This window comes from Pteropus alecto, unplaced genomic scaffold (genome assembly GCF_000325575.1).
Source record: "Pteropus alecto unplaced genomic scaffold, ASM32557v1 scaffold75, whole genome shotgun sequence".
Lineage (NCBI taxonomy): Eukaryota > Metazoa > Chordata > Mammalia > Chiroptera > Pteropodidae > Pteropus > Pteropus alecto.
Genome location: NW_006440638.1, coordinates 20,458,832 through 20,482,941, shown reverse-complemented (window position 1 = coordinate 20,482,941; position 24,110 = coordinate 20,458,832). Strand labels below are relative to the sequence as shown.

At 46.6% G+C, this 24,110-nt stretch overlaps 1 protein-coding gene across 1 annotated transcript in view; it reads right to left on the bottom strand.

Moving 5' to 3' along the window:
- Positions 1-24,110, bottom strand: part of ACOX2 (acyl-CoA oxidase 2) — a 35,921-nt gene that overhangs the window by 4,708 nt on the left and 7,103 nt on the right. Inside the window, exons 2-13 of the mRNA XM_006917502.3 lie at positions 21,683-21,941; positions 21,077-21,239; positions 20,717-20,868; positions 20,219-20,326; positions 17,952-18,071; positions 17,495-17,610; positions 16,667-16,839; positions 14,419-14,581; positions 13,113-13,303; positions 11,211-11,390; positions 9,515-9,620; positions 4,989-5,206 (exon numbers count right to left, since the gene is read on the bottom strand). Of these exons, the coding sequence (XP_006917564.2) occupies positions 4,989-5,206; positions 9,515-9,620; positions 11,211-11,390; positions 13,113-13,303; positions 14,419-14,581; positions 16,667-16,839; positions 17,495-17,610; positions 17,952-18,071; positions 20,219-20,326; positions 20,717-20,868; positions 21,077-21,239; positions 21,683-21,914 (1,922 nt within the window). The 5' untranslated portion in view covers positions 21,915-21,941. The remainder of the gene's footprint in view (positions 1-4,988; positions 5,207-9,514; positions 9,621-11,210; positions 11,391-13,112; positions 13,304-14,418; positions 14,582-16,666; positions 16,840-17,494; positions 17,611-17,951; positions 18,072-20,218; positions 20,327-20,716; positions 20,869-21,076; positions 21,240-21,682; positions 21,942-24,110) is intronic.

The following is a 24,110-nucleotide window of genomic DNA, read 5'->3' as shown; positions in this document are numbered from 1 at the left end:
CCCGTTGTGGTCTCACGTCCCACCTTATCCAGCTGAAATTTTATGGTCCATTATATTCACTTCCTTGGAAATATAGTCAACAATTTTTCTTGCTTTGTCATACTTGTTTAGCAAAACCCCATTCCTTGTTATCTTTGATTTTTCACTGACTTTGTACCCTCACCTTTGTAGCTATATATGGCTGGAAAAACCAATACTGACTGGGATATTAAGGGCTCAAGTGGGCCCTTATTGTTGCCCAGCAATCATATTACATTGCTTGAGTTCATTTACTCTTTTATTCTTAGATAATCATTTCACACCTTCCCTTCAATTCTCAAATCTATACTCCTCACCTCCCCATTACTCTTACCTAGATAACTTTGCTTCCTGTTTCACTGATAAAATAGAAGTGGTAAGAACATTTCCACAAGTTCCCACCCATGCCTTTATACATACAGTGCTTTTTCTCTTAATACAGGTAAACTGTTCAGGCTCCCAGCTGAAGCCAATTCTTCCTTGTCCACTAGATGCCTTCCCCTCTTGCCTACTAGAGAACAATGTTCTAGAAATTCTCCTGCCTTTCCCTTACAATGTCAAAATTCTCCTCTCTACTGGATCATTTCCATCGGTCTACAAACATGCTATTGTTTCTCCCATCTTAAAAAACAAGCTTTTGACTCTCCCTCTCCATCTTCGACTCCATATCTTGGCTCCCCTTTATGACAAAACCTCTTGAAAGTGTTATGCTTGTTTATGCTGCTATTTCTAGTTCTTTGGACTGTTCTTCTGAACTAGATCTGTTCAGGTTTTCAGTCCCACTACTCCACTGAAAGGTCATGGTCAGGGTCACCTCATCATCATCTTTGGAGGGTCTGAAGACTCAGTACTTGGGCTTCTTCCCTTCATATATTCCTGGTATCATTCTTCTCATGGCTTTAAATACCAACCATATGCCAGTGACTTTCAAATTTATCTCTCCAGTCTCACGTGCTTACTAATATCTTAGTTGATTTCTAACATGCTCTTCAAACAATGTGTTCAAAACCAATGATCTTCTAGAAAAGACCGCCTGTTCATCCTACTGAAAACTTGCCCTCCTGTAGTCTTCCCCATTTATAGAAAATGACAACTCTGTGCTAGCGAAAACCCTGAACTCATCTCTGTCTCTTACACCCTATACCTAATCTGTCAGCAGATCCTGTTTTATCCTCATTTTCAAAATGCCTCCAAACTTTTACCACTTCCTACCACCTCCAACTCTCATCCCCCTTGTCCAATCCACCATCACACCTGGATTATTGCAGCAGCCTCCTAACTGGTCTCCTTGCTTTTCACTCTTGTCCCCTTTCCCAGTCAATTCTTAATATGGCAACTGGAGTGATCCTTTAGAAATATACATTAGTTTACTTCAGATTGTGTCTGTCCTATGCTCAAATCCCTCCCATTCTCATACATAGTAACAACCAAAGTCTTAAGTCCTTGCAATGATTTATACCCCCTCCCTTGACCCCCTCAATTTTCTGAATTCTGCTCTCATTCTCCACCTTGGCCATGCCACTCCAGCCTCTGTGACCTCTTCTCTATTCTCTGGATAAACAGGCCAAGCACACTCTGGCCTGGCCACTTATTCTTTGTCTTCAGTGCTCTTTTCCCAGCCAATCACATGGCTCCCCTCACCTGCCCTGCTTTGGATCCTTCTTCAAATGTCACCCTCCATGAGAAGCCTCCTTTGACTTATTTAAAATTACACCGCACCCCCCGCCCCCCGCAACTCACCCCAGCATTCCTGATCCTCTTTCTCTGCTATCTTTTATAGTATTTATCACCATTTTACACACTGTATATTTGACTTTTCTGTCTGTGCTCGTCTCCTCTCATCTAGGCTATAAGCATTGTGGCCTTTTCAATCTGAAACTCGTATCCCTCCCTCATTTGAATAGGGTTGTCTTGAATTATTTTATTAATGATCTGCTTTCTGTTTTTTCTGTCTTCTCTTTCTACACCTGTTTTTTCAGTGATGGACAGTTAGGATCGGTCCTCTTACTATTTTAATCTTTTCTCTCCTATTTTTGTCTTTTTGCTTTCTTTCTGTGAGATTTTTATAACTTTATCTTCCAATCCTTTAATTGAGTTTTTCATTTCCACTTATTTTTTAAATTTCATAGAGCACTTATTTTTGTTCTCTGAATATTACTTTTTAAGAAATTGCATTCTCGTTTTATGGTTACGATATCTCCTTTTAACTCTTCGAAGATATTACTGATCTTTTAAAAAAGGTTTTCTCTCTGAAAATTCTCTTGTGATTTTCAAGTTGCCTCACTCTTGCTTGTTTTGGTCACTGTCTTTCATGTTAGGGGCTTTCCTCTGGTATCTGGTGATCCCCGAGTGTCTGATCATAGCTAAGAGAGGGCCATTAACTAGCTGATGAGAAATCTGAGTGTGCTTGTCAATGTGGGGTTGATTATGGGGTGAATTGGGTGGACCATTGGGGAACCCTGGCATCATTGTTTTTAGCTCTCTCTCCTTTGGGCTGGTCAGATTCTCCAGCCCAGAAGGATCCAGAATGATCATGTTATCATCTTTTTGCAGGGTACTAGCCTGGCTTCCAGTTTTCTGGGAACCAATGGGAAAAAAGGGCTGGGGGAGGTGGTCATCAGTATTTGGTCTATAAACATTTACTGCAGCCCTGTTTTCTGTAGGACAGCCTCATCCTCAACTGTGCCTGATTTCCCCTGGTTCACAGACCCTCTGTTTACCTTTCTGCCGGGGTGGGTTCAAGGAAAGTCTTAAAACTACTCAGGGAGCAGGGGATCTGGGGATCCAGTGCTTTCTAATACAGACTTTCAACCCTTCCTGTCAGTCTTTCACCCCCATTGCCAGAAGCACACAGTCCTGCTAGTTCTTGGGGTTATTTGGTGTAACTTGGTTGCTTTTCTCACTTCTGGTTTATGATTCACTTTTCTCAGGTCTGCTAAGTCGCTGTTTGTCTTTCTACTTCCAGTTTTTATGTTTCTTATGTTCTCTTTCTGTTTGTGGGTTTATGACTTGTTAAAAAAGTTTAACCCATTTGCTGATGGTTTTGTGGGGTTTCAGGAGGGAACAAAGTAAATGTAATATGTTCAATCTGCCATCTTTATCTGGAAGTCCTTCAACTGAGATTTTTGACTACTTTAAACAACTAAAAACTCTTTGGGTCAGTTAATTACCATTACACAGAGAGCTGTTTCTTAGTGTCACTTAAAATAGTATGCCATCCTTCCATCGTCATGTCAGAAATCTGAGGGCAATACTGAACAATCAAGGCAGGGAATTGTGACACAGGGCTGTTAAAAGCATGGAGTCTGTTGCATACCTAATTACCCTGCAGTAGTAGGAAAGCTACTTAGGAACCATAACATGAGTAAATCAATTTGTGCATTTGATGCCTGCATAAATTGTCTATGTGTGTCAGTGCTTTCTTGTCTTGAGTTGTAAGTTTCTAGAGCCCAGACAAGCACTTAGAAATGCTGCTGCAGATAGAAATCATGTTTCTGAGATGTTAAGGTGATCTTTCCTTTCATGTTTCACGTTTCATCACTGCCAATCAGGGATAGAACATTATTGTCTTCATGTGCTTTAAAATCCAAGGTTTTCAAAACCTTAGATACACTTGGGCTTGAATTGTGCAATATTCAAATATGCTACTAATGGTTTCTTACCACTGGATTCTCGAGTATGTTAGAGAAGGTTTAATACCTGGGGCATAATTTTATCAAATATATTTTTGATGATTTAAATGAACAAACATTTACTGACCACCAACTATCTGTGTGGTGCTTATGTGGAGTCATAAATGGTAAATAACATGTTGCATATTGTTAGAAATAAAATACTTTGGTCTAGTTTTTTAATCTCCATCATGAATATATTATTCTTTAAATTTTAATTTTTTAAAAAATTATCTGATTCTTGTTGACAATATGAACTCTTGGAGGTTCTAGGGAGAAAAGTCACACATCGTGTGTGTCACCCTCCCTCCCAATACAATAGGCATCATATTTTCTCAAAAAAGCTTGTGTTCTCAAGTTAGCCCATTTTTCGTGTTACGAACGATGGTAACTAAATTGTATTTTAATTTCTGTTCCTTCTAGTACCCTGTTTAGGTTGGGGCTTTGATTTTGATACATTTTTAAAGCAATCATTTAGATTATATGAAAGCGTCACATTAATATGTCATGATCTCAAATTGTACTGCATTAATGCTTTATTTAAAAAAGTATTTGTATTGTTTTACAAGTCAGTATATGAATTACTGGGTTTTAAAAACATTTTCATCTTGAAGTTGAGGGAGGATTAAAGTAAGTTTAGTCAACTTAGAGTTTGTTTAAGTACATTAGACAAAGACAAGGATATATTTGAAATAAACAAACAGTAGCCCAACCTTCACCTTAACATACAGCTTAAGAGTGCAAGCTCTGGGCCCCAGATTGGATTTGGCTCCTCTTCTGGCTACTCGTGTGACCTTGGGCAAGTTACTTCACTCCCCTAAGGCTGATTTCCTCCCCAGTAAAAAGGGGAGATTAATAGTATCCACTTCAAAAGGCTCTAAGGATTAAATGAGATGTATGTAAAAGCTTTTGGCACAGTGCCTGGCACACATAAGTGGTCCTTAAATATTAGCCATGATTAAGACTCATTATTATTAATACATATTCATAAGTAGGCTTTATTCAATTCCTTAGATACGATTCCTATATCCTTGACAATGTCGAAGAGTTCAACTGAGGTAGCTAGATAATTTATTTGTAGGCATTTTTATTTCTAATAGTTTTCCATTATTTTCATTAATTCATAATGCTTTATGTTGGTGTAATAATGCTAGTGTGTAAACCTCTCCAGGGCTGTTGCTACTTCTGCCAGACCCCATTTAGCAAGGTTTGGGAGCTGAAAGTTTTGGAGTTTGAAGTGAACAAAAGGTATGGGGTTATTTTCTGAAGACTGCCACTGTTTGGGGGCCAGCCACTCACCGGATGAGAGGAAGCAGGTCCAGGTAGGCTGTTCTCACCATATCTACTTGGGCCCCAGAAAGGAAGCCATCGTGGAGAAAGTCGCCCGCGTTAGACAGGATGCCATGCAAAGCGTAGAGATCACAGAGGCGCTTGAGTGCCTGTTGAACTGCTGGCTCATCTTCTAGTTTCTCCAGAGCTTCTGTAAAACTCTTCACAGAGACATAGTAGCTGTGTGCCTGTAAAGACACAAAGATGCATTAGCCTCTGATTTCTGATTCCGTAAGTTATCCTGGAACTTGGCAAGACCGTTGGAAGAAGCTTCCTGCGGCCATGGGTTTCCCAGTGGCCTGACAAGCAACTGCCTTTTCTCTTAGCTCACTATTGGTCTGACTGAGCCTTTTCGATGGTGTGTGTTGGGGGCTGGTAGGTTTTGGAACTTGGCCTTCAGTTTCCTCATTTTGTTTGGGGCAATTTCAAGTATGTTTGAAAATAGAAAGAATACAGAAATATTGGAGGCTGGCTTGGGGATTGTGGAAGACGGCACCTCTTTTCTCAAGAAAATGGCTATTTATTGTCTACCATGTTCAAGGCAATGGTGTGTGTGTGTGTGTGTGTGCACATGCATGTGTGCCTTGGGGTGAGAAAGTAGGGGTTCAAGATGTACATGAAGTGTATCCCAACTAGAGAGTAAACTTCTTGCGGTAAGCAGCGCTGTTATTTAGCCCATATGCAATAGTCTAGCTTTGTTAGTGGTCAAAATAACCTGTTGGTAAGCAAGGGACCACTGACTTCAGTCAAGTGAGAGGCCCCTGCCAGCCAGGCTCCTTCCCTGGGACCCCCTCCTCCACATAGCCCAGCAACTAAAGCATTAACGCCTTACCCAGCAGGAGGATTTCAGGACCCTGCTTCCCTTAAGCCTGAAGTCCTTTCTCATTGGTTGGTGTCCTACTGGTTAAGTTTTTTTTGTTTTTTTTGTTTTTTTTAATATTTCCCTCTCCCCAAGACAAATACACATATTATTTTTATTTGGTAGGATATATGAGTTCCATGAGGGGGAGAGAGGAAAGGAGAGCATATAAAATAGGTCACAAATGTTTATGTGCATACACGTGCCAGGATAGGGAATCTATGTGCATTATAACAATCTCCTCAGTAATGCCCACTCTGCTGGTAGTGACTTTAAGTAGTAAGGCTTGGAGTGTCTTGAAGGTTCAAAGGCAGCTACCCAGGGGGACAAGGAATGGAGGGAAGGTCATTCCAGGCAGGGGGGACTTCATATGCAAAGGGCCATCCTTTCAGGAAGCCATAAGCGATTTAATGAGGCTGAAGCACTGGGGTATAATGTGGTGATGGACACCCAGGGAAGGAAGGACTGTGAATGACAGTTTGGGATTTGATTCTGTGGGGGTCAGGGAGTCATCAAAGCCTTCAACAGGCCAGTGACCTGATCAGGCTTCTCACTTGGAAAGAATCTGCCTTTCCAAGAGAGGCCTCACGGGAGTGCTAACAACATCACTTTGCCGCCTGGACCTGGCGTGCTCACAGCCATGCTGGGTTTGCGATATTTGGATGCGGAAGAGGAGCAGATGTGCTCTGCTGCCCCTGCTGGGTCAAACAGCCCTTGGTGCTCAAACTGAACCCAGTTTGGCAAAACCGGAGACTCATTTTTTTCACCTAGTCTTTCCTTCCCTGTTCTACCCTGAGTTCCGCATCCTTAAATTCTCGACGCCTGGGGTTGAGAAACGAATAGCTAGCTGCCTGAGGGTCTGGCCTCTTCCTTGGAAAGCAGGATGAAGACCAGAGAGAGAAGGTGCCCTCTACATTTGGTGAAAGGCTGAGCTAAACCTTGGCACCATGCTCTGAACACAATGAACTTTATTTACTTTTGTGCATGTTGATTTAAATCTTGACTCCTGCCTAATTTGGGGGGTGGGGTGGGATGTATAGTATTTATATGCTAGGTGCCTCTCTAAATTTTGCATGTATTAACTCATTTAATCTTCATAATAATCTTACGAGATAGGTATTATTATTATTAGTTTCATTATGCAGATGAGGAGCCTGAGGTGGAGTGGTTAATTTCCTCTCCAAGGTCACGTGGCTGGTAATGGTAGCAAAGAGATCCAAACCAGGGCAGTTACCTCCTAGTTAAGAGTCTGTACTTTTTTAAAAGTTTATTTCCCAATTACAGTTGACATACAGTATTGTGTTAGTTTCAGGTGTACAACATAGTGATTAGGCATTTATATATGTTATAAAGTGGTCACCCTGATAAGTCAAGTGCCCATCTGATGCCATACATAGTTATTATAACATTATTGACTGTACTCTCTATGCTGTACTTTACATCTCCATCTAGAGTTGCACTCTTGACTGCTTCCCTGCATTGTCAAAGACACCAGAGACTGAGGCTGGATTACAATGTATGCCAGCATTTGCTCCAGTGCTCCTAGGGACTGACTTCTCTCCTAGGCAGGTGCTGAGATCATAGGACCAGAGCCCATCAGGGCCTCATGGGCTCTTCCATACCTCTTTGTTTTACTGGTAGGAACGTGAAAGCCCAGAGAGGGAAGAACATTCTGAGGCCGCGTGGCAGGTCATGCACAGAGCTGGGACTAGAACTTAGGCCAGGGCTCCCTCTTCTCTGTCCACCCTCCTGCTGGTGTTCCCTGCCCCTCATGTGTTGCTGTCACTCTCCACTGCACAGTTATGATCTCCAGATGGAACCCCGTTTAGTGCTTGAGGTTTCTGTGGAGTAGACGCCTCCCAAAGCACAAAGCCCAGAAAGTGCAGATTTCCCTGCCCATCACGACTTTGGAGACTGGGCTTGGGTGCCACCTTCCTAGGAAGCCAGGGACTGCTCCCCCAGGCTGGCTGAGCTTTGGCATCCCCCAGAGCTTGGGGTTCACCTTCCTCATAATGCACAGTGGCTCCCTGACGGCATGACTTTCCTTTCCCTGACATCTTAACTATTTCCTACTTCTGGGACTCCTTTGAGTTCTGTGTTCTCATGCTTAAAGCAGAGATTATGCTCTTCCTCCCAAGGTGTTGTTATGTGTTAAATGAGGTAACCTTGGCAAGCAGTGTCTGGTCCATTTGACAGCAGGGCTTAGGATTGGAAAATGGATGCATAATGGGCAGCTATGGTTCCTTTTTTGGTAGTCTAGTGAGAGCACAGACTTGGCTCACCTTCCTCGGTGTTGCTAGGACATTTAGCACAGCAGGGAGTGCCCCTGTGGTGGACTGAGCACAACTGAGGGTGGCGAAGTCAAACTTGCACCAGCCAGTGTGATGGAAGTGTCAGGTCACCAGGTGGCGCTCATGTCCAGCCTGCCGCACCAGCCCTGCCTCAGGATGGCCATTGCAAACTCCTTCAGGGCTCTCCTATTCTGAGGCTGCCATTTTCTGGGCCTGATGCCTGATAATTGAAGTGATCACCTTGGTTTTCCAGCTGTAGGTAGGGCTAGAGTTCCAGCTACCTAAGCCAGAGCTCGGGTGTCATTCTTACTTTCCTGTACCCCCTTAATACCTCTGCATCTATCCACTTCTTTCCACGTGCTCTGCCAACTTCATGGTCAGGACTACCCTCAGCTCTCGCCCAGACTGCTGCCTGCTCCTAACTGGCCTCTAGTCTTCAATCTATTCCTCCCCCTGCAGCTTGAATGATTCTTCTAGAACGAAAATTATCACTTCACTCCCTCTGATCAAAACTGCAAAATCTTACCGTTGCAATGAAAACAAAACCCAAACTTCTCGCAGTGGCGCAGAAGGTCCCGGATCTTGCTTTTCCCCTCCCCTTCCTTTCTTCCTCTCCCTGCGTCTGTCTTTTTCCTTTAGGTCCTCCTTGGGAAGATTCACATTTCCTCCCAAGTACGATGCCTTTTCTTACCTCTTCCTTTTGCACCTGCTATTCCCAGGCCCAGAAACCTTCCTCTCCAAAGTCACAGCCTCTACCCTTTGCTTGGCTAATTTCAGCTCATCTTTGAAGTGTTGGCCTATATGCCACTTCTGGGATGCCTTTCTGACTCCTCAGCGTGGGCAGACGGGCGCCTGCTCTGGATCCTGCGTCAGCCTATACTTCCCCACCACAGTGTTTCCTAGATCGCAGCTGCGATTCGGCACTGTTGAGCCCCCAGTCCCCAGCCAGATGCCTAGTGTTGAGTGGGTGCTCAAATATTTGCCGCCTGACTGTGAATTATGCACAAACACAAAACATAGTGGAAATTGAATCAGACATCTAAGAGTTGCCTGTGGGGCTAAGGGGGAGACTTGACCTGCTTTTCTATCTGGGAGGAAATATTTGAACAACCTGAAGCAAATCCAATAACACTGCCTCATTACGTTTTTCCCTTAGAGCTGCCAGTAAGACTGCTTTAGAGTTAAATCCTTTAATTAAAATACCCTGGACTAAAGCCTTGGAAGTGAAATGAGGGCAGCCACTGAGCAGAGCTGGGGAATAATGGCAGAGCTCAGATTTTCCCAGCAGGCTAGCCTGCTGGGGAAACAAAATGGTCTCTTTCAGCTTCAGCTGATGGGCAGCTCACCTTAGCAGCCTGGAGGTGTATGACAGTGGTCTGGTTCCATGCCTCGTGCTTGTCAGCCCCAGATTGCAGCAGAGTCTGTAAATGATGCACTGAGTCCTTTATGAGTCTGAAGGCCAAAGAAAAAAAGGAAAGAGACTGATGGTGTTTAGTCCCATGCTGCCTGGGGTCCCTCAGAAGTAGAAATAATTCCCATTTATTAACCACGTCTATGCTACAAAGCTAAATGCTTGATAAACATTATCTCTTTGAGCCTTTTAAGGGCAAGCATTCCCAATTTTCGGTGGGGAAAACCGAGTTCCAAGAGAGGTTAACTGGTCCAGGTCACACAGCTAGTAATAAGTGGAGTTATTCTTAACTTTTGAGCTGTAAAGCCCAGGGCCCTGAGCCAGGCACTGCCGCCTCTTTCTAATGCAGACTCCATCCAGTGTTTTCAGGCCATTCTGTTAACAGACTTCCCGTGGCCAAGCAAGGAGAATGGTTTTTCTCTAAAGGCTGTTGAGGCCTCTCAGTTAAGTAGCCTGCTCCAAGTTCTACCTAAGGGATCTAAAAACCAACTCTTGTCCTCCAAACCACTAAATTGGTCATTTGGCATTTACTTAACCTTTGTTCTTTTATTTTCTATTCCCTGCCCATCAACTCATGACCCTTGGAATTTGTAGGCAAAGCAAACTGTTTATTAAGCAATATTTATTTAGCTTTTTCAGGGAATGGGTAAGCAGATGTCACATTGAGTTCCAAGCAAAAAGCAATATAATGGCATTTAAATTACCCTGAGCACCCTTAATTTTACCCTTCCCACCTACCCCAGCAAAAATGTTAGCTCTGTGTTAACATTTAGGCTTTTTATCAGATTGGTTTATCGATAGATCTTTAATGCTGAAAACAGTGTCTGGTGTATTGTAGGCATGTAATAAATACTCATGGAATAAATAATGTCCCAAGTTGCTTGAAATAACTATTAACCACCCCTGGGATCATGGGTTGGGATATAATACCTCTTATTATCTACTGAAAACATTTTTTTCCAGGTTGTTTTAACTGGGGAGGGGCTCAGAAGGTTTCCTTTTAAGGTAATTAAATCTCTCCATCTTTTCATGATGGAATCTGTGTTTAGTCAGGACCTCTCTTTATTCCCAGGCCCTGGTATACTTGGACATTTCTGACACAAAGTAGATGCCTGGCAATATTTGTTGAACGACGGGATGGATGAGTCTTTGGTCTTAACTTTGTTCCCTGGAGCCTACTAGACCCTGGAAATAAACTAATTCATTCCTTGATATAGTCATTTTTTTTGAAAATTATTTTTATATTGTGAGATATTTCAAACATATGAGTATTGCTTTATTTATTTATTGGTATTTACATACTGATACCTTCATGATATTTACATATGGGTATATTCTTTGTATTGCAGATCAACAAAAACCTGAAGGTTTTAAAAATTCATTCATTGGCCAGAGAGGTGATGTCCTTCTACTGGCTTGACTAGGATAGGGAAGTGATGGAGGTTCATGCCTGATTGACGTGATATCCCCTTCTCTCTGCCCATGGTGGCAGGAGCTGAGAAGACTTAGGAAGCTGGTGGAGACGGTGGTTTGGGGAAGAGTATCCTGAATGCCGACCCACTCCCAAAGGTCCTAGTTTGAGAAGAAGACTTCCTCCGGGTGGGTTGGCTGATTTCTCAAATCTGACTCACCTGACTGCCACATGTGCCCAGGCCATGGTGTAGAGCTCTGGGTGAAGGAAGTCAGCTGCCCTCTGGGCTGGGCATCTATCCAGGCCAGGTGTGATCAGGTATGCAACAGACTTTGGGAGAGACCTCTGTGATGTGGAGACTGGGGATGCCTGAACCTGCATATAGCTCTTCACCAAAAACCTGGTGGTGGGAGAGGAGGCAGGTGAGAGGCTGAGGAGCATTGTGGGACAGCCCAGCACTCCTCTCTCCCAGAGACATGCACACTTATGTCCCTGGTGGGAGAACCAGGGCCACAGAGATTCTTGACCACTTCCTCCTGATGGTCACTCCTCACTCCAAAGCACCCCACCCACCCGGACTGCCTGCTGTGAGGCTCTCAGGGAAGTGTGCCCTGAGGCTGTAGTTTCCTTCACAGTGAAACAGGGCTGGAGCTGCAGAACTGGGCAGACGTTCTCAGAACTTGAACATAAACTGCTTTGATATCTGAGCGAACAGAATCCTTTCTGTTGGTTAGGATATTGCGGTTTGGGGATTTATGATGAATTGTACAGTGACTGGAAATTAATTTTTCTTAGCTGAATAAAGAATGATGTAAGAATGCTAACATGACTGAGTGGATTACAGATGACTCTCAGCTTCTTATAATCCAGCTGTTATAGGCTCTGGATTCAGACAACCTTAGATTCCCATGCAGCTCCAAGGTGCTGCTGTAGAAGTTACTTTAACTCCCTCAGCCTCAGTTTGCCTGTCTCTAGATGGGGATGATAATACTTGCCTGATAGGAGGCTTCTGAAAACAGAATGAGGTAATATATTATATTCGTAAAGTGCTTGGCACAGTGTGGGGCACAGAAAGTCTAATACACGATACTGTATTCCTTTTGTGATTTAAAAATGAACAATGTTATATATTTTAAAAATTCCAAGAAATGTTATACAGCGTATTTGCCAGTAAACCTTTCCTTCCTGCAGGGAGAGGTATTTGCCCCACTTAGTCACCTGAGACTAGATGAAAATGAAAGTCCTTGTCAGAAACCTGAGATGGGGTAGACATAGAGAGAGGAAAAGAACACTCCTGTTGGGAGAAGGCTGGCTCAGCCATTCCTTCCTTCCTGCCCTTCAGATTGGCCCCAGGCCCTGCACTAAGCCTGGGGATATGGAGTGAGGCAGGTATCCTACCTGCCCTCAAGGAGCTCCTGTACACACACACACACACACACACACACACTTTCAGGTCGTGATTACTGCTCCAAGGAAACAGGACAGTGTTGATTGGGAAGGTCAGGGTGGTGCTTCTCTAGATGCAGTGGTCAGGGAGGGCATCTGAAGGAGGTGTCATTTTAGCCAAGACTTGAAGGATGAGAAGGAGCCATCTGCACAACAGTAAACAAGGAGCAGAGAGTTTTAGGAGGACGAAAGGGAGTGTGAAGCTCCATGGTAGGGAAGAAGAAATGTGTGGCTGGCAGAGTGAGCAGAGAGGCAAGAAGCTGTGAGAGCAGGACGGCGAGGAAGTCAGGGGCCCCATCACAGGGACCTTGGAGACCAGTGCGGAGTGTGTCATTTTCCTATGAGCAGTGGGAAGCCACTGAAGAATTTTAAGCAAAGCAAATAAGTGATCTCTAGGCTTTGAAAAGATCCCTCTGGCCGCCTGTGGAGAATGGACTGAAGCAGGTAGAGTGGGAGACCAGGACTGACGCTGTTGTCCAGGTACCAGGGGACAGCAGCCTGGCTGGGAGCTGCAGTGAGTCTGGGGAGAAGTGTATAAACTGGAGACATATTGTAGGAATTGGACAGTCTCCAAATGGCACTCCCCGAAGTCTGCTCTCTCTGTGGGCATCAGATGGATGCTTCAACCCAAGCAGAAGCGCCCCCCAGGGCCAAGTAGAGAAGGCCTCACTCTTACCTGGCCATCTGCAGGTAGAGCACTGTGTTCTCACCCTCATAGGTGCAGGAGGCTGTCACTCTGGTGACCAATGATGGTAGGCCACTCAGACTTGAGTAGCCGTGTCCACCGCAGGCCCTGCGACACAGCTCGGTCCCCTGGATACAGAAGTCTGATACCATGGCCTTTATTCCTGAGCTCAGGGCATGAAGCTGCAAGAACCAGAAGCGGGCCAGGAGGTGTAAGGGGGCCCTCCAGTGACAACCGTGCTTACCACTCATTGAGCGCCTACTCTATACTGAGCTTAACTCTGTGAGGTAAGAATTGTTTCCTCTGCTCACAACTTCATGAATGAGAAGGCTGAGACCCAGAGGGGTTATCTGACTCACCCAGGGTCACACGACGGGGCACTGTAGCTATAAGGATAATAAGAACAAAGGAAAACCCTCCAGGCCAGTGTCTCCAGGATCTCAGGAACAGGGTGCTTTCTGGTGGGTTCACCATCATCTAAGAGTTATGGACTTTGCTAGCAAGCAGAGGTTTTAGAGAGTTGGCCTGTGAAATCCACCATTAACGCACTGTCCTGGGTTGTATGCGGGGCTGCCAGGCAGCAGATCTGGCTTGAGTTTTTGGTTCCTGAAAGCTCCTTGTCATCTTCAGACTTTCAAGTCCTTGGGAGAAAGGCCATGTCCCTTAACCAATCTGTGCTTCACTTTCTTTATGTGTAAACTAGGGATATGAGGGGTGCCTTCTGTGCAATTCAGGGATTAATGAAACAATGCTTATAAAGCACAGGGCCTAGACAGACTGAACCTTACATGCAGACTTACATGCAAGTCCATAGTCCTATAGCTCAACCCCTTAGGGAGAGATGTGTTTTAGAATCAGAATATTTTTTGAATTTTAGAATGCTAAAGCAGGATATTTAAGGTAGATTATGTATAAGACCCCTAGAGGAGTCTGGGGCAGCCTTAGGGATTAAACACATAAATATTTATGCTGCAAAATGTATTCGCACTCAGTGGGATAAATCAGGTCAGTTCAGGTCAGCTGTGCCACCAAATGAATTCTAAACAGCTTTTGGTTTTCAGAGCTTTTCGGGTTTCAAATGTGCACCTGTGTTCTATATACTATGTGTGATTACTTCCTTTAATATTTTGGCACTTTCTAGGGGCCATACGGGGTGCCAGGGTACAGATCACTCTGGGTACCCTGGGATGTTGGGAGGCTGGGGAAGGGGAAAGTGGAAGGGGCCCATGGGAGCGGGACTGGGCAGGACAATTTCAGCCACCCTCCCAGCTCCTGCCCATTAGCAGACAGCAAGTACCTCAGGCAGGAGGCTGAAATCTCTGTCCAGAATGGCACTGTGGGAGTCATGGAAGAATTCCAAGATGCTGTTTGCCAGGAAATGAAATGCATAGGCTGTAGCCAGCTGAGGAAAGAGTTTCTGCTGCTGAGTCTGGTGGTCCAGGATTTTTGCTTCCAGGTCACTGAGGGGAACAAAAGTGGGAGATTTAGAAGAGGTTGCTACGTGCCATATCCACCTTCTCATTTCCCCAATTCCATAAAACTTTAAAAACTGACAGATTTTATATCTCATTACAAAACTTGACCCGAACTGACATGAGACTATAATCTTTAAAAATCCCACCTAACACGAATATCCACTCATTTCACTGCAGAAGTATTGACGTTTGCTTATGGGTTCGGCCCTTGTGAGTAAGGTGACAAAATTGCAGCATTTGTACTGTATCATCCTGCTAAAATCTGGAGATTTTTGAATTCTAACACATCAGGTCTCAAGGATTTTGGGTGAGAGGTTGTGGCCCTGTACCCCTAAAGATTTGAACCTTGACTTTTCACTACCCAGGTGCACTTGCTGTGTGCTGGGAAATGTTTTGAGCCTAATCACTAACTCTAAGGATATGAATTTAGATTCGACGGAATCCCAAGGTAGGGACCGCGTCTGCCTTATTTGTTGCTGTATCCTCAGTGCCCGAGACTTTGTCCAGCATGTAGGGCCTGCAGTAACTATTTGTGGATTGAAAGAAGGTGTGAAAGTGAGAAGCCTCCCGTGGCTGATGGGGAGAGACCCGGCCTCTATTCTTTGGGCCAGCAGCCCCTCACCTGGACATGTACTGTTGTTATACCTATGTACTATTATTCTTGGGACATTTCTGCAACCCAGAAAACTGGACTCCAGACAGGACATCATTGGCAACACCCCTGTTCTACAGAGCAGATACCCTCAGCCTGGCATTCTAAGGCCCAGACCAGCCGAGGCTGCCTTGGGTTTGCCAGAGGAAAGGACCTTGGGTTTGCCAGAGGAAAGGCTAAGGGGCCAGTTACACTTTATTATATTTTACCCTCAACACCACTCTGAAAGACCATTCCTGTCATGCCCATTCTGTAGATGGGGAAGCCAAGGGACAAAGATGTGGGATAGCTATAGCTTAAGCTCCCACAGCTAGCAGGTAGTCGAGTTGAGTGTGGCCCCTAGGTCTGCCTGGCATCCAACCCGCAGTCCATTTTGCATCTTACTCCTGGATCCTTGAACCCATAGCGTGAAACACCACCAGACTCTTGGGTTGGATGTTCTCAAGTTCCAGTCTTGGTGATGTTACTCTTTACAAGTGAGGGAACAGATCCAGAGAGGGCAAAGGACTTGCCCAGAGACACTTAGCAGAGTTGAGACAAGAGCTGTCAGGTTAAAGCCCATCCCTCAGTGCCACGAGTTCATTCAATTTTATTCTGTCTGGCTCTGTTCTTTCCTTCCTGTGTTCAAACTGTGTCACCACATGCCCAGGCTCCATTTTGCTGTATCCTGGGTATGTCCATTTGGGACATATTTATTCTAAAAACTGATGTGTTGTTTACCTGAAATTCAAATTTAGCTGGCAGTCCCGTATTTTTATTTGCTGAATTTGGCAACTCTGTGTGTGTGTGCACACATGTGCACATGTGTTCACATACACATATGAAAACAGAGAGTACAGTCAGTACTTGGTATTTGGTGCCATGGAGTGGAAGGAGTGTCAGCCGGACACAGCCATGCACAACAAAATGGATCCAGACTGGGACATACCACAGTTAGATGTTGACATTCATAGCCAAATAGAACCAATTTCAGCCAAATAGAGTCTGAGGTGACAGGTGGGCTTTGCCAGACACAATTACTCACACTCTGACAGAATAAGCTCAGGAGCCACAGTCACCTGCAGCTTGGCAACCGGCTGGCCCATACATAGCTGTACAGGACCTAGTTTAACTCAGACAGACAAACTGAGTCAGGTTTGGTGGTATAGGGCCAAAGACACACGATCACACAGAGCCTGATGGGGTCAGACACTGACAGGCACAGATTGGGCCAGCTGATAAGCTGGAGTTAGAGGGAGCCAGGTAGAGACCCCACAATGTGGCCAGATGGGCCAGGTCCAGGTAAATATTGTATATGCGTTGAGGGGTAATACGTGTTCCCAGCACCCTGTTCTGGCTGAGGGACCCTGTCGGGGGCAGGCACTGTGGGACTGAGAGGTAGTCCTGTCTGCAGTGGTCAGTTCCTGGGCACCCCTTGCCTGGGCCGGAGCTTGGACTGGCGGCGTAGGACTGAGTAGCGAATGGCGATGACGCAAGCCTTCTGCAGCACAGGGAGGATCTCATTCGACAGTATGTTTACCCGTGCCTCCACCATGGAGAAGTAGTTGCTCTGTGCTGTTCCAAGCTTGATGTAGGTGCCATCTGGCGAGACCTGGTGGACCAAGGACAGGTGCTGGGTCTGAGCCTAGGCTCCCAACCTGCCTCACACCCAGAACCGTTTGAGCCTCCATGCTCTACAGGAACTGCAGTCCTCAGACCGCTTACCCTGAGTAAACACAGCCGGCCATTGGCCAAAATGCGTTCATATGGCCATGCTGATTATTAAAACTGAAACATCTATGCTTGTTGCTAAATAGCTACTGCCTCAAGTGTCTTGGTTGACAACTCCTCGCCTGGGACACCCTGAAATTTCCCACAATCCCCAGCTACAGGTAATGCCTGGCAAAATGTGGGCCTCTAGAACTTTCTCTGGTACTTGTCTAGTGTCTCTTCAGTGATGGGTTGTGTCCAGGCCTCGCTGTAGGTAAATATGCATGTCATCCTCACCACCATCCCTCTTCTCTTCAGATTGCCTTGCCACCCCACCCCACGATTGTTCTGCCACCTGATGAGGTGGTCAAGTGACTTGATCAAGATCACGCAGCTCCTAAGCTGGATTTTTACCTGGCTCTGTGGGACACCTGAATCTTTCTGGGGGAGAAATTGTCTCAAACTCAGCTCTATGGAAGAGGACCCAGAGCCAGCAGCAGCCTGTGGGGGGTCAGTGTCCCCTCTCCAGGCAGCGGAGGCCTGTAGCCTCCCCAGACCTGTGCAAAGCGGCTCAGCATGTTCTCCCTGGGGACTCGCACGTGGTCCAGTTGCAGGAAGCCATTGTCCACGTGCTCCAAGTCCATCTTGGGCCCGATGTCTCCAATGGTGATTCCTAGAAGAGAATGGAGCTGGGAACATTCATCAGTCAAGTGCTTGCTGTGTGCTGGTTACCACACACATGCTCATTCCAGCTTCTTCTGAGCTTTGCAGTGGCCTGTGACACTGAGGTTATTTTATACCTGTTTCGCAGGTGACCAAGCTAAGGTCAGACAGGTGCTGACTGTTGCTCAAGATCAGCCAGCGAGTTAGCACCAGGTCTGTCTAACTAGGCTCCTCTCTGCCCAAGGGTGACATGTCCCAGCTTTTCTCATGGACCTCTGGGGCCTCAGGACAGGGAGGCCTGGTGGGGGTGTCCTCCTGGTAGTGGTCCTAGGAGGAATAGCATGGGCTTACCTGGCAGTGGGGTGTGGTCCTGGAGGCTCCGGATGGGCACAATAAAGGCATGCATGCCCTGCTGGGCTCCCGAACAGATTAGCTGGGCCTGGACCAGGGCGTGGGTGGCCGACCGTCCCACTGAGGGCAGAGAGATGAGAGGTCCAGTGTGATCCATGGTATACGAGGACCTGGTGTGCAGAGCAGACAGGCTAACCTTCCCTAACAGGAACCTGAATGTTAGCCAGTCTGTAAAGGCTTAGGAGGACCAGTGTGGTGGCATGGGGAAGGGCAAGGCATTTCATGAGGCAGGATGAGGGTTGGTTTGCTCTGCCTGGGAGAATGTGGGTCAGGGGAGGATCACAAGGAGCCTGGAGGGCGAGGGGCATTTTTCAGGGGAGCACCATGGGGAAGGGTATGCAAGGCAGAGGGAACAGTATGCTCGGAAGCTTGTGGACCGGGTTGTCTTGGAGGCTGGGCAGTGGAGGAGGTAGCATCCAAGACACAAAAGGATGCTTGTTTAGGGTACCCTTCAACTCACATGACCTTGACTCATCCTTGGAAATGACTGGAACCATCCACAGAACTTTAATATGTCTGGCTCTAGAATTCATTGTGTTGGAGGAATTTATGGAGAGCCATTTGGTGGCTGGAGGTGCAGGGGATTCTGCCTAAGCATAGCAGCCACCCTACAATTATATAGACAAAACCCACGCGGGGTAGGAAAACTCAAGGAGGGTCTTGAGGGGACCAAAGCTGTGCACTCCCTTTGGGTGCTCTCTCCTCCAAAGGCAAAGCTTGATGAAGGTTATGGATTTTAATGAAAACAGCCCAAATGGACCAATCCGGGAAAGCTTGGCATCTATTAAAATTTCATTCTATGACAGTCTTTTTCTTTGGAATCAAGGAAACAGGATCTTTATATCAGAGATGCTGGGGTATGTATGTCAGGATGCATGGCAAGCATACTGGTCCTGCATCACAGAGAGATGTGTGCACTGCTGTCCCACTCCCCAGCTGATGGGCACCTTTGAAAAGTCACTTTTCACAGAGAGGGGGAACCTGGGAACCCCCCACTAAGAGTCAAACAAATCTAGCAGGGACTTGCTAAAGGTGCTGTGAGATAAGCGAGCTTTTCTTTTTTTCTGTCCTCAAAAACCTATTAATAAATCACTCTGCCATCAACCTAATTATAATAATATTCAGTCAATTACCATTTGTCAAAATCCAGGTGGTGCCAGACCCTGTGCTGGTGCTTTTCAGTTCTTACAGGGCAAGTATGATGAGTCTCACTTTTCAGATAAGGAAACCGAGGCTCAGAGAGTGGAGAGACTGCTCAAGGTTACTGGCCCGGAGGGGCAGAGCTGGGATGTTTGCTCTGCCTGATTTCAGAGGCTGGTTACTTTCTCCAGTTTTGACGGCAGTCATTCTCTCTCTCTCAGCACCCTCATCTCTCTCACCTCCGTCTCCCTCATTTCTCTCTCCCTCTTGCAACCTTTCTCTCTCTCTCTGCTATTTTCTCACCTCTCCCAGTGTCATTCTTTCTCTTTAGTTGGACTCCTCACATTCGCTGTACGTGTTTTTTCCTTATAAGCGTTCACAGGGCTTGGGTCCCCAAGTGTCACGGATGTGTCCCAGAAGGTGTATTCTAAAATCGAGGAGGAGGGCCTTGGTGGGACCCTCTTTGGGGCCTGGCCCATCACCAAGCCCCAGGGAAGCATGGTGTGGTCGCCACCTGGTGGCCATGGGGAGGTGAGGTGCCGGTGGCCTGATTGGCGCTGGTGGTGGGTGTGAGCCTTTCTCAGGGTCTGGAGCAGTGGGGCAGGAAGGGATGTTTTTCTCACTGTGTAAACCCAGGCCCCTGCACTCTCGCTGGTGGCAAGCCTTGGGAGATGAGAAGGACTGAGATTGTGGGGAGTGCCTGAGACTAGGCCAAGAGTGTGTGTGTTATACACACACACACACACACACACACACACACACACACAGACACACGTGTGTCTGTGTGGGAGCATTTGTGCCTCTGTCCTCATCCTCTAAAGGTTAGGTCAATTTCCTCAGCTACTTCAAAGTTTCTCAGCCACTCACTGATGAAATTCTTCACATCCCACCTATTTTACAGAGTAAGAACCTGAGGCTCAGAGAAGTGAATTAACTTGCCCAAGGTCACTAGCCTAGAACAGGGAATCAATCTGAGGTCAATCTGAACATCAAAGTCACTGATATTCTGCTATCCAGCTTTGCTCTCCCTGGGGACAGATGGGGCTGGGTGATGGAAGGATACTCACGGTCACCTGGCCACCATTTGGTGGCAGTTAGTGTGGGGCTGTGTATCACAAACTCTTGAGTGTCTGCATCATAGGTGGCTTCAGTCTCCAGGCCCTGAAGATATGTCCCTTGGAATCCAGAAGCAGAATTAGACATGGTGCTGGGGTGTGAATCCCACCTGGGGAGCAGTGTCTAGCAGGCCTGGAACTCTTAGGCACCAGCCTTGTATGCAGCCCCGTATCTCTCAGCTGGACTTACAGGCATTTCTCTCCTTTCACACATGGCCAGCCCATGACAAGGGACGGTTGATGACATTTCCGGAAAGAATGACTTGCCCCACTGCTAACTCATAACAATGTATAAATTAGAAAAAGACACCACCCTTTCCTCCAGACCCTGACTGCCACCTGCTGTAACGTTTTCATATTAAAGATACAAATCTATGACTACTGAGACAAGAACGGGCCCTCTGGAACTGTGCAGGACATTGTACGCTGCATGCAGCAGCGCTGGCTCACCATGTCCCAGTTCTGTCTGGGCGTACGTGGTGATGATCTGGAACTTTTCACAGAGTGGGGCCCATTTGGCAATCTGCTCCTCCGAGCCCAGGTTCCTGAGGGCTTTCAGGAAGATAGAGTGTAAACCTAAGCCCAGGTCTCCAGAAATGGCTCTGTGGGAGAGAGACTCTTTGGTGAGTAGCGCATTGGAGAGAAAGGCCCGGGTACTCTAAGCCTAAGCAGGATACAGGACAGAAGGGGCACCTTGAGTCCTGGTTGGGGGATAGTACTGCCTTTGTTGGGGGATAGCTCCTGGGGCTGGGGGTTCTGGGTGATCCCAGGTGAATTTCTCTCTGGTGGGGCTGCCCTGGGAGTGAGCACCTGTAAGCGTAATGTAATTCACAACCGTTTTCCAACCAGCCCAGGCGCTGTGCTAGCATCTGGACGTGGAATCTCCTCCGAACGCCGGCCTCGTAACGCTCTCTCTGGCTCATGAAATAATTTTCCTTCAGGCTAAATTCTGGGTCACTGTGGATGATGCTCTCTGCCGGGAACAGAGAATAGTGAGCTTAGAGACCTGAGTGAAGTTCCTGGCACCTTCATATCTTTCCACCCACTTGCCTCATGGATGTGGAAAGGAAGTCAGACATTACTGTCATTTTACAGATGAGATGACAGGCCCAGAGGTGGGATAGTGACTCGCTCAAGGTTACAAAGCTATGCAGTGACAGAATAAGGACCAGCATCCAGATCTTCTGCTGCCTAGGACTCTTCTTTCCCTTAGATGCGCCGTGGGAATATTGATGTGTTTAAGATGCCTTATAGTCCAAAGGAATGAATCTAGAACTGCTAAGTTTTGAGAGCAAAACTTTTTTTTTTTGTTTTTTGTTTTTGTTATTTGAAGGTAGGACTGCTAGTGAAAGACTCTTCTTCTAAGAAAAATATATGGGCACAAAGCACATGCTCCATTTCTCAACCTCCTCTTACCAACTTCCCTCCGGAGTGCAGTGTTCTGGGCACCTCCATCGAGGATGTTGGTGAGCCGTTCCACGTCGAAGGACTGCCTGCACCTCTCGCTCTCTATGTCGGGGTGCACTTGCCTGCTCCAGGTGTCCCCCATCGACACTCGGTGCACTGGGCTGCCCATCCCATCCTGGATCGGCCTGGTGTCCGAGTAGAGATACAGTTCTTTCCTTTTATTTGTGGTTTTTCTTTCCATAGTTTGTTACCTGTGGTCAACTGTGGTCTGAAAGTATTAAATGGAAAATTCCTGAAATAAACAATTTATCAGTTTTAAGTGTGCACCATTCTGAGCAGTGGGATGAAGTCCCTCAGGTCCCGCTCAGTCCTGCCCAGGACATGAATCATCTCTCTGTCTACTGTCTCCATGCTGTACATGCCACTGGCCCGTTAGTCATTTAGTAGCTGTCTCGGCTATTGGATCGATTGTTGAGGTATCACAGTGCTTGTGTTCAAGCCACCCTTATTTTACTTAATAGTGTCCCCAATGTATAGGAGTAGTGATGCTGGCAATTTGGATGCCCCAAAGAGAAGACATAAATGCTTCCTTTAAGTGAAAAGATGAGTATAGTAGAATAAGCTATTTTGGGAGAGAAAGAGCACATTCATGTAACTTTTATTACAATATATTGTAATAATTGTTCTATTTTATTATTAGTTACTGTGTTAATCTCTCACTGTGCCTAATTTAGAAATTAAACTTTATCTTAGGTATGTATGTATAGGAAAAAACATAACATACATAGGAGTCGGTATTATCGATTGTTTCAGGCACCCATGGGGGTCTTGGAACAGATCCCCCATGGATAAGGGGGTTACTGCCGTACTTCTGGCCTGGCTGCTCTGAGCCTCGAGCGGTGCTAAGAACCTGTGTGCAGGTGCCCAGGGCTAAGTGTCAGCCAGGTGGAGGAAAGCAACTGCTCTTAAATACTTGAGTACCACTCCACCCCCTGGCTCCTCTCTGTGGGCACCTGGCTGTGTGTCAGGCATTGCCTAAGTGTTGTATGCAGCAATTGCTCAGTAAATGATAGTTCAATATGTGTTAGCTAAGATTTGGACAGGATCTGATCGTAAGCTCAGCTTGTGTCACAAGCGTTGCCTGTGGAAACCATCATAAAAAGTCAATGAAGGTCACGCGAGTAGAAAATTAATCTTAGAGAGATTGAGTGTGTGGCCTCTAGCTAGACAGCTGGAGGTGGCCAGGAGTTGGATGGGGTCTGATCACAAAGCACATGCTCTGTTCGCCATGGGGGTACGGAGTTGGATGGGGTCTGATCACAAAGCACATGCTCATGCTCTGTTCGCCATGGGGGTACACGGTGTGTTTGTGTGTGTGTGTGTGTGTGTGTGTGTGTGTGTGTGTGTGTGTGGAAACTTGTGGTCCCATTTATCTAGTCCACTAAGTCCTGGCCTTTTCTGTGAGCCTGGAGCGGATACTGTGGGGTTGAGGCGAGGAAGCTTTCTCTTTGCCTGTGAAGTGTTCCCTCTGGAATCCCTGTGTGTCCACCACAGCCAAGGTGGATCCTTCACAGCAAATCCCCAGCCCCTTAGCAGCCCCTGTTCCTCTACAGCAAGGCAACCACCAGGTACAGTCAGTTCTACTTCTCCAGTCTCGAATCCATCTGCTCCTCCCATCCCCGTGCCTACCGCTCAGGCCACCACCACTTCTCTGTCCTCTGTCCTCCCGGCTGCCAGGGCGAGCTCTTAAACGGCAGTCACATTGCTTCCCTCCCTGGCTTGGAATTTTCTCTTTGGTGCCCACCCCTTGTGGAACGGAGTCTATGCCACTCTGCATCTGCTGTTTCCTGGGTGTTTCTAGTTCAGCACCAGCCTGCAGGAACCTTTCCTGTAACGATGGCACAGCCCATGGGAGAATGGAGCGCCTCTTCAGCGCTCCCATCCAGTGCTGTTAGAGTGGGCAGTAAGGAACAAGTGCTTATGTACTCGAATGTCCCTCTCCCAAGGCAGTGAGTTCCTGAGGGGTGAGGGGTGGGGTGGGGGGTGGCTGGCTCTTTACTTTCTGGGGTCCCAAGAGCAGAGCTCCCAGCATGCTGTAAGTCTCTCCTGCAGGTGTCCACTACTTTGATTCCAGTTCCTCTTCACCACAACCCTACAGATACACTGCTGTTGTTATTACTGTTTTATAAAGAGGACAGGAGCCTTGGGAAGGGAGGAGGCATTGCAAGGTCACATAGACACATGAGGGAAATGGGATTCATATGCAGACTTCCAAACTGATACCCCTGATGGAAGAGGCAAGGGAACTACACAAATTGGGTAAATATTAAACCAGGTTGTATTCAGAGGCTGCTACGTGCTGCTAGACACAGGCACCTGGCTGATCAGCCATTTGACCAGACCAAGAGGAGCCTACAGAACAGAGGAAGGTTCCTGC